At 43.8% G+C, this 15,871-nt stretch overlaps 1 protein-coding gene across 15 annotated transcripts in view; it reads left to right on the plus strand.

Moving 5' to 3' along the window:
• Positions 1–15,871, plus strand: part of auts2a (activator of transcription and developmental regulator AUTS2 a) — a 335,460-nt gene that overhangs the window by 315,094 nt on the left and 4,495 nt on the right. For 7 of the 15 annotated variants that reach the window (XM_007557972.2, XM_007557982.2, XM_007557973.2 and 4 more), the window contains 12 exons: positions 4,384–4,933; positions 6,427–6,710; positions 9,087–9,319; positions 10,247–10,291; positions 11,259–11,354; positions 12,314–12,385; positions 12,479–12,508; positions 13,170–13,241; positions 14,543–14,684; positions 14,802–14,903; positions 14,981–15,064; positions 15,187–15,436. In XM_007557972.2, coding sequence (XP_007558034.1) covers positions 4,384–4,933; positions 6,427–6,710; positions 9,087–9,319; positions 10,247–10,291; positions 11,259–11,354; positions 12,314–12,385; positions 12,479–12,508; positions 13,170–13,241; positions 14,543–14,684; positions 14,802–14,903; positions 14,981–15,064; positions 15,187–15,436 — 1,960 coding nt within the window. The remainder of the gene's footprint in view (positions 1–4,383; positions 4,934–6,426; positions 6,711–9,086; positions 9,320–10,246; positions 10,292–11,258; positions 11,355–12,313; positions 12,386–12,478; positions 12,509–13,169; positions 13,242–14,542; positions 14,685–14,801; positions 14,904–14,980; positions 15,065–15,186; positions 15,437–15,871) is intronic. The other 8 variants (XM_016674296.1, XM_007557979.2, XM_007557978.2 and 5 more) reach the window with 8 other exon arrangements.

The following is a 15,871-nucleotide window of genomic DNA, read 5'->3' on the forward strand; positions in this document are numbered from 1 at the left end:
ATTAAAGTCAGCAAAAGGAATGTTGAAGACGTTTTATTGCTTTATCGCTGGCTCGTTCTGCTTGCCACTTCTCTCTTCCCAGAGAGGGATGGCAGCAGATTTTTCCTTCATGGAGCTGGTCAGATAAGGACCACAGGCTCCAATGCTAACTCCATATCTGTGACACAGACACACAGTAGTCAGGGCTTGGCTGCCAGTCCTGTCCGTCCTGTGGTATGTGTTAGGTTGTTGGTTTTGCATGATTTAAGCTATGCGACCCCTGCTCGGTTGAAATTCCATAGTCGAGTACGCAGCCGCGGAAAGCGTGGAGGCGCTATTTCAAGGTGAAACGGACGGAAGGAGTGACGGCCAGGACGGGAGGCTTGGCGTGTCACAGAGGTCTCTGCAGCCATCAATTTGTCAGAATGTCACCAGACTCCAAGCTGGTTGTAATAACCCCGCACATAAACACACATTGAATCCCGGGGATGAGCAAAGCGGTTTTGGCTCAAGGCGATCACTAATGTATTTTGTAGCGAGACAGGTGCTTGGCTGAAAGCTGTTGGTGTTATTGGAAGCTGTCTATTAATTATTTATATAAGGTTGTCTGTTTCCAGTGATGACACAAATGCAGTATGCAAAATATTTAGCTCTTCTCGTTATTACCACAGTGCGTGCCGAACTCGTGCTGGCATGCACTGCCTCTTGTTGCTCTGTGGCACTTTGTGCAATGAGGGTTTAAAATGTGTCTCTCAAGTGGCAGCTTGCTAATGAAGCTATGTAAACTGATCAATATACAGACAGGTCTTTTAACCTACAAAACTCAATATAACGTCAGCAGTAGCTAAATGAATTACTAGAACCTATTGGCATATGCAGTAAAATGGGAATCTTTAGCTGACGTGCTGAATCTATAAAAGATTGTCAGGTTTTTCAAATCCTGAATGTTCCACAGGAGGCAGATGTTGAAAGCTCAAAAAGATACAACAGAGCTACTTTTCTGTTTTCCGTTCAGCTTTCCTGTCATCTTCTGAAAGTTTGACTCTCACACCTGCTCTTTTGCTCCCTGAATGGACAGTAGTCATGGCTGGAAAATAGCCTTTAAATGGCTTGCTACATTTCTGTGTTCCCTTTGGTGTCATTTATGCAACGAACCGTAAGAACAGAACTCTCCTTATTTAGGTCCAACCTCGACAACTTTTTTGTTGGTGGGGGTGTTTCAAGTGATAGTTTGTGTTTTGTGTAAAAGGGCTTTGATTGAAATTCGGATTAGCTAGCAGCTAATTTCAGTGGGAACAAAACTAAAGCCGAATTACCATCCAACTGTCATGTGAATGTTTAGCAAACTTTTAAAATTTTGCAAAAGGAAATTAGGAATTAGGCGTGTTTCCATCTACTGGTTTGGAGCAAACCAACCAGGATATGCATCCGTGATTATGTCCGATGTTGACACTACACATGGCAGTGGCACAATGATAGTAGCCAACACGTTGGCTACGTCATCCCTTCTACTGAAGAGTGTTGTCAACTACTTAAAGATCAGAAAACGAGTGGACTTTTGAGTTTCCAGTCAAATGGAGACCAGTCTGGGATGATCAAGCTGAAAGTTGGACAAGTTAAATTTTAACCTGCCATTAAAAAACACCTTAAGAAGAGGTAAGAGGTCTCTGTGCCTGTTTAATGCCAAAGTTTAAAAAGGTTTTATTTTTCTACCATATTTTTCTATCTTTCAGGCATATTAGTTAAGCTGCTGTGTACCTTTGAGTACATAGGGAGATGCAGCTAATAGTGAACTGTTGGGCATTACCCTCATTACCCTCAGATAATGATTCATACCCCCCCCAAGTCTCCCACTGTGTCCCATGACATCCACCCCTAATGAAGCCTGGTTTCCTGTTCACTCACACAACCCCAGCTGACCGTCCTAAAGTCCTTCTGTATCTCCTTTACTTGTAAAGTCCGACTTTTGTCTCTCTGACCACACACACAAAGCACACACAGGCCTCATTTCCCCGTCTATGCTCTGCCAAGCGACGTGAACTAGTTAGAAACCGCATTACCACTGAAACACTGAGAAACAGCAAGGGCTCTCTGCGTTCTGAGGATCCCAAGTGGGAATTGCACTTATTTGTTTTCAGGGATGAAGAAGACTGACAAATGAACCCCCGTGGGAGGGAAGCTGGCGGATACTACTCCTTTCTTCTTCTCCGCTCTGCGCGGCCCTGGAGTGTTCATTATGACCAGAATAGACACCTTCTTTTTAGCGTGTTAGCACATTCTCAAAACAAGCCGTGGACCTCAGGGACGCCGGGGTGCAGCGGGAGAGTTGGGAATTCCTCCTCTCCCCCGTCTGCCGCGGTGAAGTTGTTTGCCGGCAGCAGTCTCTCTTGACCGATAATAACATTTGTAAGTGGAGAAGATTGACGTGGATTAGGGAGACTGCTGCTGGGCTTACTTGGTTGCTCATGCACATGAGGGCCGAGTGGATGGTTTCGTGCTGAGATGGTGCATATAACGAGAAAGAAAAAAAGACTGTGGGTAACTTTGAAGCGCAGGATGTGCATTTTGAACAGTTCTTTGTACAACTAACCAAGCCTGGTGCAAGAGTCAGTGCATCCTGATTGGAATCTATCAACGACGGCCTTCTCTGACCATTACAATCAAACCAACTGTGTTTGAGCTTTACATCATGTTATGTTATTTCCTCATAATTGACTTGATTCTTTAATGTTTGAGGAATCCTTTAATTGTGGCAACCGGCTGGCTGGACCTAGTGCTGCCTTCGAGATGCAGCTCCTCTTCTGGGCTGGAGCTTCCAAGCCTTCCAGCTTCTGCCTAATAGAGCAGCCCTCCAGTGCAACTCCCACAGTCAGCTCCTTCAGACTAGCCAGCAGCAATTAGCAAACACCTGGTAGAACAGTGCATCTGCTGAGCTCATCATACGAGCTAAAGCATTGCTAGAGGGTTAATAGAGGAGCAATGTTGTGATGACTTCCTAAAAGCGGAGTTTCAGAGAGAACATGAGTTTTTAAACTGACCAATTTTGAGCTGCTAATTTACAAAATCAAAGTCATATTTGATATATGTAGCATATCTTAAAACGACTGAAGGGGACACAGTTACTTGATTGTGCTCTAAAATGGCACCATGTGTCAGGAAAGTACATAATACTGCCCTTTTTTAATAACATCACCACCTGTACATAGAGCTGTGAGTCCTTGCTGTGCGTTTCTTTGCTAATGACGGAGCCCGCTCCCGGTGGAGTTGGGCTGGTGGGAGAGGTTTGTCAGGGAGATGGAAGCCCCCAGTGACAGCTGGCTGCTGCCTCCACCCAGGGGACCTGGGGCCCGTATACACCTTTTTGGCAGGAAAAGGATTTAGTTGGCTTCAGGAAGTGGTGGGGGAGGAGGAGGAGGAGCCCCCTGCCAGAACCCCATGAGGCCCCAGGAGCGTTAATTACAGTTTATGTATGCGCTGTCATCCCCCATGAGCCTCTCTGCCTCTGGAGCTGACTGCCGATGTCTGAGCACTTTGTTCTGCTGGATGAGGTCCCTGCAGAGGAATACCCTGGATGGAGCTTATTATCTATTGTTCTGAGTGGCTTCAACAGCACAGCCGTTATTACTCTTTCGCTGGATTAATTTGCATGTCAGTGTTTTTAATAGCATGTTTGCTGCAATTACTGAAGTTTCATCAAACAAAAATCTCACCAGACTGACTAGAATCTTCATACGTAATCTGGTAGATTATGTATGATTATTGCTTCACAGTCGGTGTTTTTAACCTGACCTTAACTTAACCATTGCTCAATGTGCCTCAGCTATAACCTTCACTCTTATTACATATCAGGGCTGCAACTAACGATTATTGTAGTAACCAATTATTCAGAATATTAATCGATTAATCAAAAAAAATTGACACATTCTGCAATTTTTTTTAATACAAAATAAGAAATGCATAAAAAATACAAATTAAACATTCATCATCTGGATCTGTTTGCGTCTTTAGTACAGTTGGTGATGATGATGATGATACTGCTGCTGCTGCTGCTGATGATGATGATGATACTGCTGATGATGACTGCTTCTGAACTAGATGCAGGGAATTATTGTTTAAAAATGATCACCTGTTACCTTTGTTATTTTTTTATAAAAATGAATTGCACAGATTGTAAGGGAAGTAACAGTGAGTAAAGTTTAAACTAAAAATATACTTGCTTCCGATGCTTATCAGAACTGTTTAAGGGAACACAATTTTATGTCAGATATCTCTATTTCATCTCCATTATGTATTTACTCTAGTTCTTGTTCCCTGTTTATATCAGTTTTGGTCCAAATCCTTGTTACTAAAGGTGTTTTTTTGGGGGGGGGGTTATGCTCCATCTCTTTTGTGTGTTTTTCATAGGTCCAGATTTTGGCATCAATGCTCTGTCCACCAATGGCAGCCAGGAGCCTCACGGCCCGGGCCTCCTCAAGGTGTCAGGCCTAGAGCGGAGTCAGGAACGGAGCCAGGAGAGCTGCAGGGACCCTCAGCCTCCTGAATCCAGCACCTTAAGTCCAGCTCCCGGCCCGCCGCAGCCCGAGGCCTCCGTCGCCCAGACCCCGGCCCCTCTCCAGACCCTAACAAACAGCTCTGCCCAGGCTCCAACTCCGGCCCTGCCTCTTCCACGCTCCGAGGCTCTCCCCGCCCCTCGGACCCCTGCAGCCCTGCCTCTTGCCCAGGGCCCAGAGACCTCACCACCCCCTCTTCCCCGATCCCAGCCACAGCCAGAACACCCTACCCATACTAGGCCTCAACCAACACCGAGCCTTCATCGGCACCCTCCGTCCCCCTCCCTTCCGACCCACCACCTCCACCAACAGCACCCTAATCAGGCGGGGCCTCATCGGCCCCCATCACGTTGCCACCCCCGGCCCCTTTCTGCTTACAACGGCCTCAACCTTAACGGCCACAGGTAATGCATCAAAACATCAAGAACTCAACATTTCCACAAACACTGAGTCGAAAGCCTGTCAGGCCCGGCTGTTTTAAGCTGGTGGTGTCCAAACTTTTTGGACTTTCTCTAAAATCTCTGAGTTGAATGCACTTTTTTTCCCCAATTAAAAAAATGATAAAAAAAAAATTTTAATCTTTAATTTTTGTGGTTTAAACATGCATTATTTTTGAAAAAGCAAAGTAGAAATGAACAATTCAGGGTCTTTTCCAACCTGATAGTCCGACAGACTTGGTTAGATTTGGGACCAAAAGTTTTGGTGCGGTTCGCTTTCACACTGCGTTATGTCAAACGAACCAAACCCTTTGAAGAAGCTGCTTACCTCTGAACAAGTCATAAATGCAACTTCCTTCTTCACAAAATATGGAGTGGCGTCAGATTTTAGCGGTTGTAGGATTTCTTATTTGTCTTTGGCTCGTGGTATCTTTGGCTAATACCCAGAATCGTGATCGGCCAAAATCAGAATTTGAAGATCAGCCAGAAAACTGCAATTAGTGCACCCCTACTTTGGACACCCCTGATTCAACCCTTTCCTTTGGCTAAGTTTGACATTCCTCAGCTGTGATTTATTAGAATTGCAGTGTTATTTGTGGTATATGTTTCTGAATGAGAACAGAATCAAAATAGCCATATGGTCTAGATATCTAAATCTTTCACTATAAGGATTATTTTCCCCGCATTACATAAAGCCTATTGTAGCATTCCAATTTCTCTGTTCAGACAAAGCATAATCAAGCCTGATTTATTGTCCATGCTAGTCCACTGGGTCCTTTACGGCTGTTGGTAATCTAAGACTTCTTCAGAAACAACTCTGTCCCATCACCAGCTTTGCCTCATGGGCTCTTGGGACTTGGCTTTGCCCGCTCCTCGCTGCGCCAGCTCCAAAAGCTTGCCAGCAAGGCAACACGGCCTGGCACCCGCTGTGAATAATCACGGCCGGGGCCCACCGAGAGGAGCGAGCGCTGCAAATGAGCTTTTAGGCTTAAAGCGGGGAGCTAGGGAGACGCAGGCTCTGCGACTGCCCCTGGGGAGAACCCACACACGCCACAAAAGACTGTTTGCTAACATGCTTGCGCACGCTCTCGATCCCTCTCATCCCATTTCTGATGCACGTGTTCCCTACCTGGCTCTGGAGGAAGTGCTTTCGCAGGAACTGTTCAAAGACAGATGCTCAGTCTGTTGTCTGCCAGCGGCGGTTTATTTGCATCCGAGGGTGTTGCGAATTTGGTGTTTTCACAGATCCGGTTAGCCCTGGATTCTGTGAAAACACCAGAGTGAGGCAGGGAGGAGATTGTAAATGGAAGGCAGCGGAGGTGTGAAAACAGCGTACTGGGGATTGAATGTGGAAACAGATGGAGACGCGGAGATGTGCAGTAACAAGTGTTAAATTTGACTAATCGCGCCCGGCTTAACTTTGGCTTCCTTCTTCCTGCTTTTTCCATTTCCACCACCAGCAGCAGCAGCAGGAGCAGCACCCCCGGCACCAAGCTGCACGGATCCTCTGCTCCCGCCTTGCACCTTCCCAACCAGCCGCCTGCTCCGGCAGCTGCCACCTTCCCTCTGTCTCTGGCGGCCAACCAGAGCGCCCCCCACAGCTTCCCCTCTGCGCTGCAGCCCTCGCCACATCCTCATCACCCCAATATGTTTGCGACTCCAGCAGCATTGCCTCCACCACCACCACTGACATCAAGCACCCTGCCGGTACCTGGACATCCCGCTGCTGGGAGTGCCTATTCAGGTAGGCCACAAGCTACTTTGGAACCAATGTCGCCCCCAAGTGGTGTGTCAGGGGACTTTCCCATTTAAAAAAAAATAAAAAATCAAAACAAAACGTTCCAGGACATTTAGAATGTTTTCAGATCTATGCTATGCTAATTCTATGCTATCTGCTCTCACAGGTAGTTTTTACAGGTTACCTGTGTGCTTTTTTGGATTGCATTTGATCATCTCTAGTGGAATATCTAAATTATTTAGACTGATTCAGACAAACTGGGTTGTTGTACACTGCTCAGAAATGACTTTAGACACATTTTGAAATAAGAGAGGTATTTATTACGTTTTTAAAAACATATAGAAAGTGCTGGAGGAGGCATAATAGGTAGGGGCTCGCCCACGGTGCCATAAAACCAAGAACCACCACTGTACAAACTGACAACCAGGGAACTTTGCAACAGTCAGGTCAAACGTCTCGGCACATTGAAGAGTGTTTATTTCCACTTTCACCAGCAAAAATGTTCACGAGGAAGAAGCCAATTTGTTCCACACAGAATAAAGGGATTTGGATTTTGCTAAAAAGATACTCATGATGTGTTTATGAGGAGAAAATTCAACCAAATAAAGTTAAAAATGAAAATATGTCACAACAATTCACAGAGGAACAGAAGTGAATGGGTTGTCCTGGAGGAGAAAGTCTCTCTCATGCCAGAGTTTGTTGAATTCAGGAGAAAAGCTTGGACACCCATTCTGTCTCCACAGGCTGCGTAACGATTATTAGAACAGCAGATGCTGCCGCCTCAGAGGGGCCGCGGCGTGTCCAATCACAGCGTCTGACTGCTCCTGCTGTCAGACAAACTGCATCAACTTGAGCTTTGCTTAAATGCAGCATGACATGCTGATAATCCTGTTCATTTCCTGCTTCTTTCTGTAGTTGAATTTTTTTCATGGTTTTATGGCTTCCTGTGTAATGCAATGATGTTTTTATATCTAATATCATTCAAGCCACAGGGAAAGTGCAGAGATAATGAAGACAAGTGTTACTAATCTAACACATCCCTAAGTGAAAACAACGTATAATATCAGGATTGGACTCCTTCCAATATTGCTGCAATATATGTGTTGAACCAGCAGGTTGCGATATCAACGAACGTTGTCCTAGGAGCAACTGAAGACTCCTAAAATGAAAGTTAAATCTTATCAGTTTCTTCAGCTCACATTTGAAGTGTAACAGAAACAAAGTTGGATCAAAGTGAGAGATAAACAACATAAAATCACATAAGTTAGTGTAATCACTGATCCAAAGCACCGACAGGCTGCAATTAAAACAACAACCTTCAGTGTGGTTGTTGTTACTTAGGGACCAGGATCACATTAGCTAAAAAAAAAAAAAAAGCAGCGACATAAGAGGCTTCCACAACTAAAATTGTATTTTCACGACATGTTTGAGGTTCGTTCAATCCAGAGCCAGAGACATTTAGCAGTTAGCTGGAAGACTAAATGTAAAAGAACATCCCAGATCTGGAAGCAGCTTTAGTGATGCTGGCTGCTCTAAACTCAGTCATTGCTAAATAAATTTGTTGGAGATAGTTTCAACTTCTACTCTATTATCATTCCTTGTTTTACATTTAAGTCGAATCTCTCTCACACACACAGTGTGACGTCACCTCTGCTCCTAGCATAAATAGTTAATGTCACTCCACATTCTGTCTGGAAAGCACGATCCGTACCATTAACTCGCTTGCCCATCTGCTGAAAGTGATTCTCCCAGGAGGATATTTTAATTTCTTTCTTTCCGTTTGCATTTCATTGCGATCGTAAAAATAGAGTACGAGTTAAAGAGAGTGGCAACAAATATAGATTAAAAAACAGTAATAGAGGCGGAGTGATAAATTTGCTTCTCTTGAACAAATGGGATACAGTTTTGTACAGTCTGATAATAATAATAATAATAAGTCTCATTAAAAAATGTGTGCTTTATAAAAGTAGAGGTCTTGTCTTGATGTGTCCACCAGAGGGCGCATTGACAGCTGAATACCTTACAGTTCAGTGAGTACACAATTTTCGACTGAAGTATAATATTTAAATTGTGACAATCATTATCCATTAGTTAAATAGGTATTTTTATAGCAAATAAGATTTTATTTAACAACAGAAATCAAAGCACAATTTTGCAAATATTCTATAAATCTGGCTCGAAATTCTGAACTTTGCATCTTTTAAGTAATAATGTTTCATTACTCTTGTTCTTTGGTCAGTTTGTGTTTATTATACGTCTGGATAAAAAGTTTAGATTGATTAATATTCAAATAATCAAGCCGTCCGTTTTCCTCCAGAAGCCTCTTCCTTAAAGTCACCCGATTAACCAAAAGGCTCTTCCTCTTGACTCCCTCGTTTCCAGAACAAGACCTTCTCCGTCAGGAGCTCAACACCCGATTCCTGGCCTCTCAGAGCGCAGACCGCGGCGCCTCGCTGGGCCCACCGCCCTACCTCCGGACGGAGTTCCACCAGCACCAACATCAGCATCAGCACCAACACACCCACCAGCACACGCACCAGCACACGTTCACGCCCTTCCCCCACGCCATCATGCCCACCCCAGCACCACCCATGGTGCGTACCCCAACCAGAAATGTGAGGATAAGTAGAACACACCGTTGTTGGGTTCCAGGGCTTTTTGTGCCTGTGTTTTAATGACTATAAAGGGAGGGGGAGGGCGGTTTATGGTTGTGAGAGCAAAGATTTTACACCATCTGGACATGGTGTGCCAGCAGCACGCTGTGGTGAGCTGTGGGGAACTGAGGGTTCCGAGTTGGTTTCTTCTATGATGACCATGTGTTCGCTACAGCAGCTCCTTTATTCTCCCAGAAAATCTTTTTCTTTCCTTTTTTTTTTTTTTTACTGTTTTCTCTGGCAAACTCTAAAACTCCAGGCTTCGAATGCTGTTATTTTCTAAATTGGAAATAAGTCGCCCAAAGCATGTTAAGTTCAGAGCCAGCTTTCAGAACATAATACTCTTAATTCATTCTGAATTTAATGACATCATTTGGTCCCGTTTGGAGGTTTTCATTACTGGCAAATGTGCTGCATTAGAGCCGCTGCTGTCTGTTAGGGACGACCACAGGCAATGGGTGCCTGACATAAATACTCACGCATTCATAACTGCGCGGCCCACAGAGCATGGGCTTGGCTCTAAAGATACCTCAAAGGCATCATGGCGAAGCCTCTGACAGCTAATGAGGCCATAAAAAGCCTCTTTATGGCCATAGTGTTTAGTCTCGACGGTGGAAATGTCCGCCCTGAGCCTGCAACCAAATGAGCGCCAGCCCACACTGGTTTACAAGGTCTTCACATGATCACAAGCAGGGAGAATAAAAACAGGCTGGCGTTGGGGGCGGTTTAACTCGGATCTTATTTCCCGTCTTCGATCTTGTTTTGTTTGCATGTTTTTAGTTCTCGAATGTAGTTTGTGATGTCTGGAGTCCTGGTAACACACACGTGAACCGTTGGACCTCTCTTCTTTACGCTTCTGTACTCAGCTCTCTTTCGTTTCTCCTACAGTTTGACAAATACCCAACAAAAGTCGATCCCTTCTACAGACACAGTGTGAGTTTCCCTACTGCCTGCTATCTCAGTGTGTAGCTAATTGTTGCTTTCCTGTCGTGCCACTGCTGCTGTTGTCACTCTGTGTGTGTGTGTGTGTTTGTGTGTAGCTGCATTTCCATTGACTATTTAATTGTGCAATTTGACTTTTCAAGTATAAAATCACTTAATGCGACAAAAGTGCTTCCAATTTTGATACGGCCTTAAAAACCACCTCATCCTAGTTCCAAAGCTTTTCATCGAAAAACAAGTTTTTTCAAAATTGTCTTTCTTTTAAGCAAGTTCATTTCCGAAATGTCATATTGCGCAGTGGAAACACAGCCACTGACTGCTTTCCTTTGCTGCAACATTTCATCCTTCAACATCGCCTGTAGTTGCGTCTTTTGAAGCAACTGCAGAAACCAGAGCATGAGATTTTCGATCTCTCCAAGTTGTGGATTATTTCAGGCATTCCTCCACCTTCATCTTTTTCAACGCACTGTTTTTAAAGCCAACAAATACTTTGAAACTTCCCTTGTTGCAACCGCTTGCTACGAAAATCGCTCCAATCCAGAAGCTATTGTTTGCGTAGCTCTGCTGCATCTCTTATGGTTAAAGAACGTAAACTGATGTGCAAAGTGAAAAGTGATGCATTTGACCAGAGCGGGGTGTAGTAAGTGGTCGATTAAACATCCACTGCTAAAAGATAATATATGTAAGCCTTTGGCACTTGTTTGGTTTGCATGCCATTTGCTTGTATTGCAACATTCTAATTTCCGTATCAAGGGGGTGTTTATTAAATCCAATGTTTTTACATCAGTTGGTGAAACATGTCAGCAGTCATGTTGAACCGTTTAAAACCGTAGGACTCCTGAGTAAATGCCAGCATGCTGAATCTATCTGAATATTCACAGTTTGTTCCATCTCCTCACCCTGGTAGACACGTCTATGAAACTTCTTTTTCTTTATTTTTTTATTTTTTTGTTTCCAGCTCTTCCACTCATACCCTCCAGCCATGTCTGGTCTCCCACCTGTCATTCCTCCAACTGGGCCCTTCAGCTCCCTGCAGGGTGCCTTCCAGCCCAAGGTAAGACACCAACATGATATACTTACAGGAAGACCAATTGCACATCAAATTTATGAAAATGTCTAAAATGTTTCTATTTGTTTGCTTCCTGATATTTTTCTAGTCACTCAAATTTATAGAGATGCACCGATCAGAACTTTATGGTCGATATCTCATCTTCTTTGGCCAAACAATTGCAATTCCTCTTAAGAACTCTAATATAAGAAGATGTAAGAATGGCATTCAAAAATATTTTTCTACACTGGGGACAGAGGTGACATCATGTTATTTGTGTGAGAACAGAGATAAGGAAATTGTAAATATTAGCTTCTACAGCTAAGGTGTATTAGGAAGTTAAAGGTGTTTATATAAGGGTTTCAACTATTCAAGCAGCTTAACTATTTTGGACAGCCTTGGCCGCTGACTTTGTCGACTGTGATGCTTCGAGTAAATTTACCATTACTCTAAGATTCCCAAAAGCCTGCTAACATCTCCAAATCCTGTTTGTTTCATGACATACAGAGAGGTCTGAAGCTCAAAATAATAAAATGTGGCAAATTAGCTATAGTCCATTCAGCCTTCCTGTTACCTGTTGGAAGTCTTTCTTGCTCTCTCAACCTCTTGTAGTTTGAATGAGCCACAGAAATATCTTGGCATCCATCCATTTTGGAAAAAACTTCTTGCATCTCTGAGCTTTTTCTGATTTCATTTTTAAACATATTTCTGCTAAGTCTGTTTCGCATAACTCAAAAAATGTCGTCAGTGCAGTTAGCACTTAGGCATGGTGCATTCATAGATTAAGAAAAGGTCAGACGTTTTGGACGTAAATAATCCGATTCTGGTCACCATTTCTCAATGCATCTCTGAAAATTTCATACTGTCAGGGTTTTTTTGTGTGTGTGTGTTTCCTATAAATCTGTCACAGCCTACCACAAATTACAGACAATCTAACCAATCAATCCACATCTTTTGCGTTGTAGACCTCTAACCCATTGGACGTGTCCACCAGACCCGGGGCGGTGCCTCACACCTTCTTACAAAAGGACCCCAGGGTGAGAAAGTGTGCTGTGGTCAGAGTCATGTTTTAACACTGAATAATGTCACTATGGAGTCACTTTGCATCTTCTTCTCTGTCTGTCCTGTAGCTAACGGATCCATTTCGGCCCATTCTGAGGGTGAGTCATCTCAGGCCTTGCATTGTTGCAAACACACCAACAGCCGTTATACTTTAAAAGAGTTTTCTGATTAGGTTCAGACTGAGTGGTGGGTGGTATTAATATCAGATGTGTTTGGAGGTAAATGCAGAATCAGGATTTAGAATTTTTTTCCCCCCCAATAGTATGCTCAACACGAGGCCATGAAAAAAAGCCATAATCTGTTGTAATTGCCCCACCACCTTTGTTTTATAACCAATCATTGTAATTTTGCTTCACGGCATTCAGTCTACAAAATGTGCATGGACTAAACGAGTGTTGCTCTTCCTTTGGAATGTTGTGTGCAATGAGTCGAACATAAAAAGAGTCCTTATTCAAGCAAATCTGAGTCGTGATTAAATTCTCAATTTGGAATATCTGTCCTATAACAAGGGAAAGCTGCATCGATGTAAATTGAAACTGAAAAGAAAGACTTACATGTCGATTTGCTCCTAAATTGTTCAACTCTGTATCAAAGCTACTAATTAAAATTCCTTACAGTGAGGTTAGAAATATCCTGTTATTCGTATGAAATAAAATCCCCAGAAAGGATTGCTTTAAGATTAAGTTTCCTGTTGGACGTTTTGCATGTTGTGGTTGTTTATTTGATGGGTTAGTGACTGTGTTTGTCTCGTGGTTACAGAAACCTGGGAAGTGGTGTGCCATGCATGTCCATATTGCCTGGCAGACGTATCACCACCAACAGAAAGTGAAGGTGAGAGATCATCTAACTCTCTGAACAGTTTCAAGCCACAGCTTTGATAGTTGTTGAGCTGAAGTCAAATTCATGGTATGAAAATCATCCTAAATGGTGAAACATATCAGCTCTTTGCCACATTGAGTTTTGTCTGCAACTGGACCTTTTAAATGTTGGGTGGACTGGCAATACGACAAAACTTCATACAACACAAAAAGGGTTCAGTTTTTAAACAACATGCTTGACTTTCATATGTCGTCAGAACTTACTTTTACTTTCGGTGCCTTGAGTCCAAACTGAACTTTGAATGAAATCTTTTCAGTTTTCTGCTCCATCTTCTTGGAACCAGTTGCAGCAACATATGAATCTAAAGGCGACGTTGTCACTAGGTGGTTTTTAACGATGTTCTCACTGATTTTGAGAAGGAATCATCTGTCTGTAAATGTTTTAACTCAGCAATCGTTTTACTCATTTATTAATGCACCTTTTTCTGTTTTGCTCCGGATGTTCTCTAAACTCTGTGTGCTGCTGCCAGGCTTCTCTTGTAAAATAGATTTTCAATATAATGGGATTCTCCTGGTGAAATAAAGGTTAATAATAATAGTATTATTAATAATAATTGTCCCTTTAGAAGCTGAACTTCAAGCACCTTTTGTATCCATTAGCGAGGTTTTGGCATAATGCTGGGTATTTGACTACTTTGCTAATCAGAAATAATAAAGCTCAATTATGCTGGTTGGGTTTCTTGCCACGGACTTGACTTTTATAGTCTTGCTTAAATGTTTCCAGTTTTAATGCGTTTGGGATTATTGCTGTGTTGGAACACCTAATTGTGAAGTTTGAACCAGCTGTTGATTTGAGGTGAAGTTAAAGAGTTTTTATTGCCCCCCCTCCCCCCAGCATGATGGTGCCACCCCCATGGTGGACAGTTGCTACACCTGAGTAGGATCTTCTCTTCTGCACTGCATCCTCTCTTTACATGACAATATAAAACTGGAAACTATTTGTTTCCCGTCTTGAGCAACATAATTTGGTCTGATGGTTAAAACTTGGACGTGGTTCGGTATTCCGGTTATCCCACAATCACACCACAAGTGGTTTTGGGGATAAATGAGGCTTGTGAGAGCCTCATTTATCATCAGCCCTGTTGAAGATATGCAGAGTGGGGTTACGAACCGGGTTCATGGCAAGAAAACAACCAACTTACATGAAGTCTACCATTTCTGAAGATAAGAGTGGCCACGTGTTCAGCCAGAAAGAAAACAGAAAAGAAAAGTCCAATCTGACATGCGTTTCTGTGTCGATCTGGCGTCTTCCAGCAGCAGATGCAGGTCGACCCTCACAAGCTAGACTTCGGCCTCAAGCCCGAGTTCCTCAGTCGACATCCGGGCCCCAGCCTGTTTGGTGCCATCCATCACCCAAATGACTTGGCACGGCCTGCTACACTCTTCTCTGCTGCAGGTCGGTCGCATATGTCAAGTTTAACAGTAGAAAGTAGTGTTTCCATTGCTTCAACTTTAACAACAATGAGCTCCAACTTGGTAACATCACTGTCTTTGGTCGTCTCCCCTTCCTCAGGTCCTACCCACCCTTCAGCTGCTCCCTTCGGCCACCCACCCCCTCATCCAGGAAACTTCCTCACCCCAGCATCGCACTTAGGCAAGAGGACTCTCCCCTTTGGTTTGTTCCAGGAAATGAAACATTCCCCTGTTAATTAAATGTGAAGTGTAACATGTTATCTCTGTGCCTCGCCACAGAGCCTTTCAATAGGCCGTCATCTTTTGGAGGACTGGGGTCTCTCAGTTCATCGGCCTTCGGGGGGCTTGGAAATCCAGCACTCAGTGAGTTTCAGCTTCGTGATGAGCAGTTCGCTACGACGCGATGCATCAGATATCGACACAGAGGAGGGAATTGTCGAGATACGCATTTAACTTGCGTCCTGTTGTGTTTTTTCCACGTGTTGAATCCCTAACAGCGGCCAACTCCGTGTTCGGCCACAAGGAGGGCCCCAACGCACCGCAGCACTTAAACAGCGGCAGCAACAGCAGTCACCAGGAGCCGTGGAACCGCCTCCACCGCACGCCCCCATCCTTCCCCACGCCTCCACCTTGGCTGAAGCCTGGAGATTCAGAGAGGAGCGCCTCAGTCAGCTCACATGAAAGGGATCGGGACTCGGATAAGCGGGACTCAGTCGGTAAAGACGACAAAGACAGGTGAGTGCTCCAGAGATGTCCAACTAGTCTCCATTTCTTTATCTTTTGGGAGCACAAAAAGGTTGCAGCAAGAGCTAAATGGACCAATACTCATCAGTCAGTCTCATATTTCCTTAGAAATCACTAATAAACTCTACAAATGAGCCAACACTTTGCCCTAGTTATTGTCTCATGACTGATGTCTTCAGATTCAACTCTTCTCCCCTGATCTCAGCCTGAGCAGCCATATTAAGTATTTTAAGGTGGGGTGCACCGATAAATCAGTCCCGATCCATTTGATTCTTTGATGATTGTCATTTTGCCGATACTAAAGCTAAGCTGAACAGTCGATGTGCCTGTGGTAGTGGACCCTACGTATTCGGACACATCTTTCAACAGCGTAGACCACCTCCTCCCGCTTCTGCTTATTCTGTTGTACTGTTATGAAACCTCACG

The sequence above is a fragment of the Poecilia formosa genome, unplaced genomic scaffold (assembly GCF_000485575.1).
Source record: "Poecilia formosa unplaced genomic scaffold, Poecilia_formosa-5.1.2 Scaffold93, whole genome shotgun sequence".
NCBI classification, from domain to species: Eukaryota; Metazoa; Chordata; class Actinopteri; order Cyprinodontiformes; family Poeciliidae; genus Poecilia; species Poecilia formosa.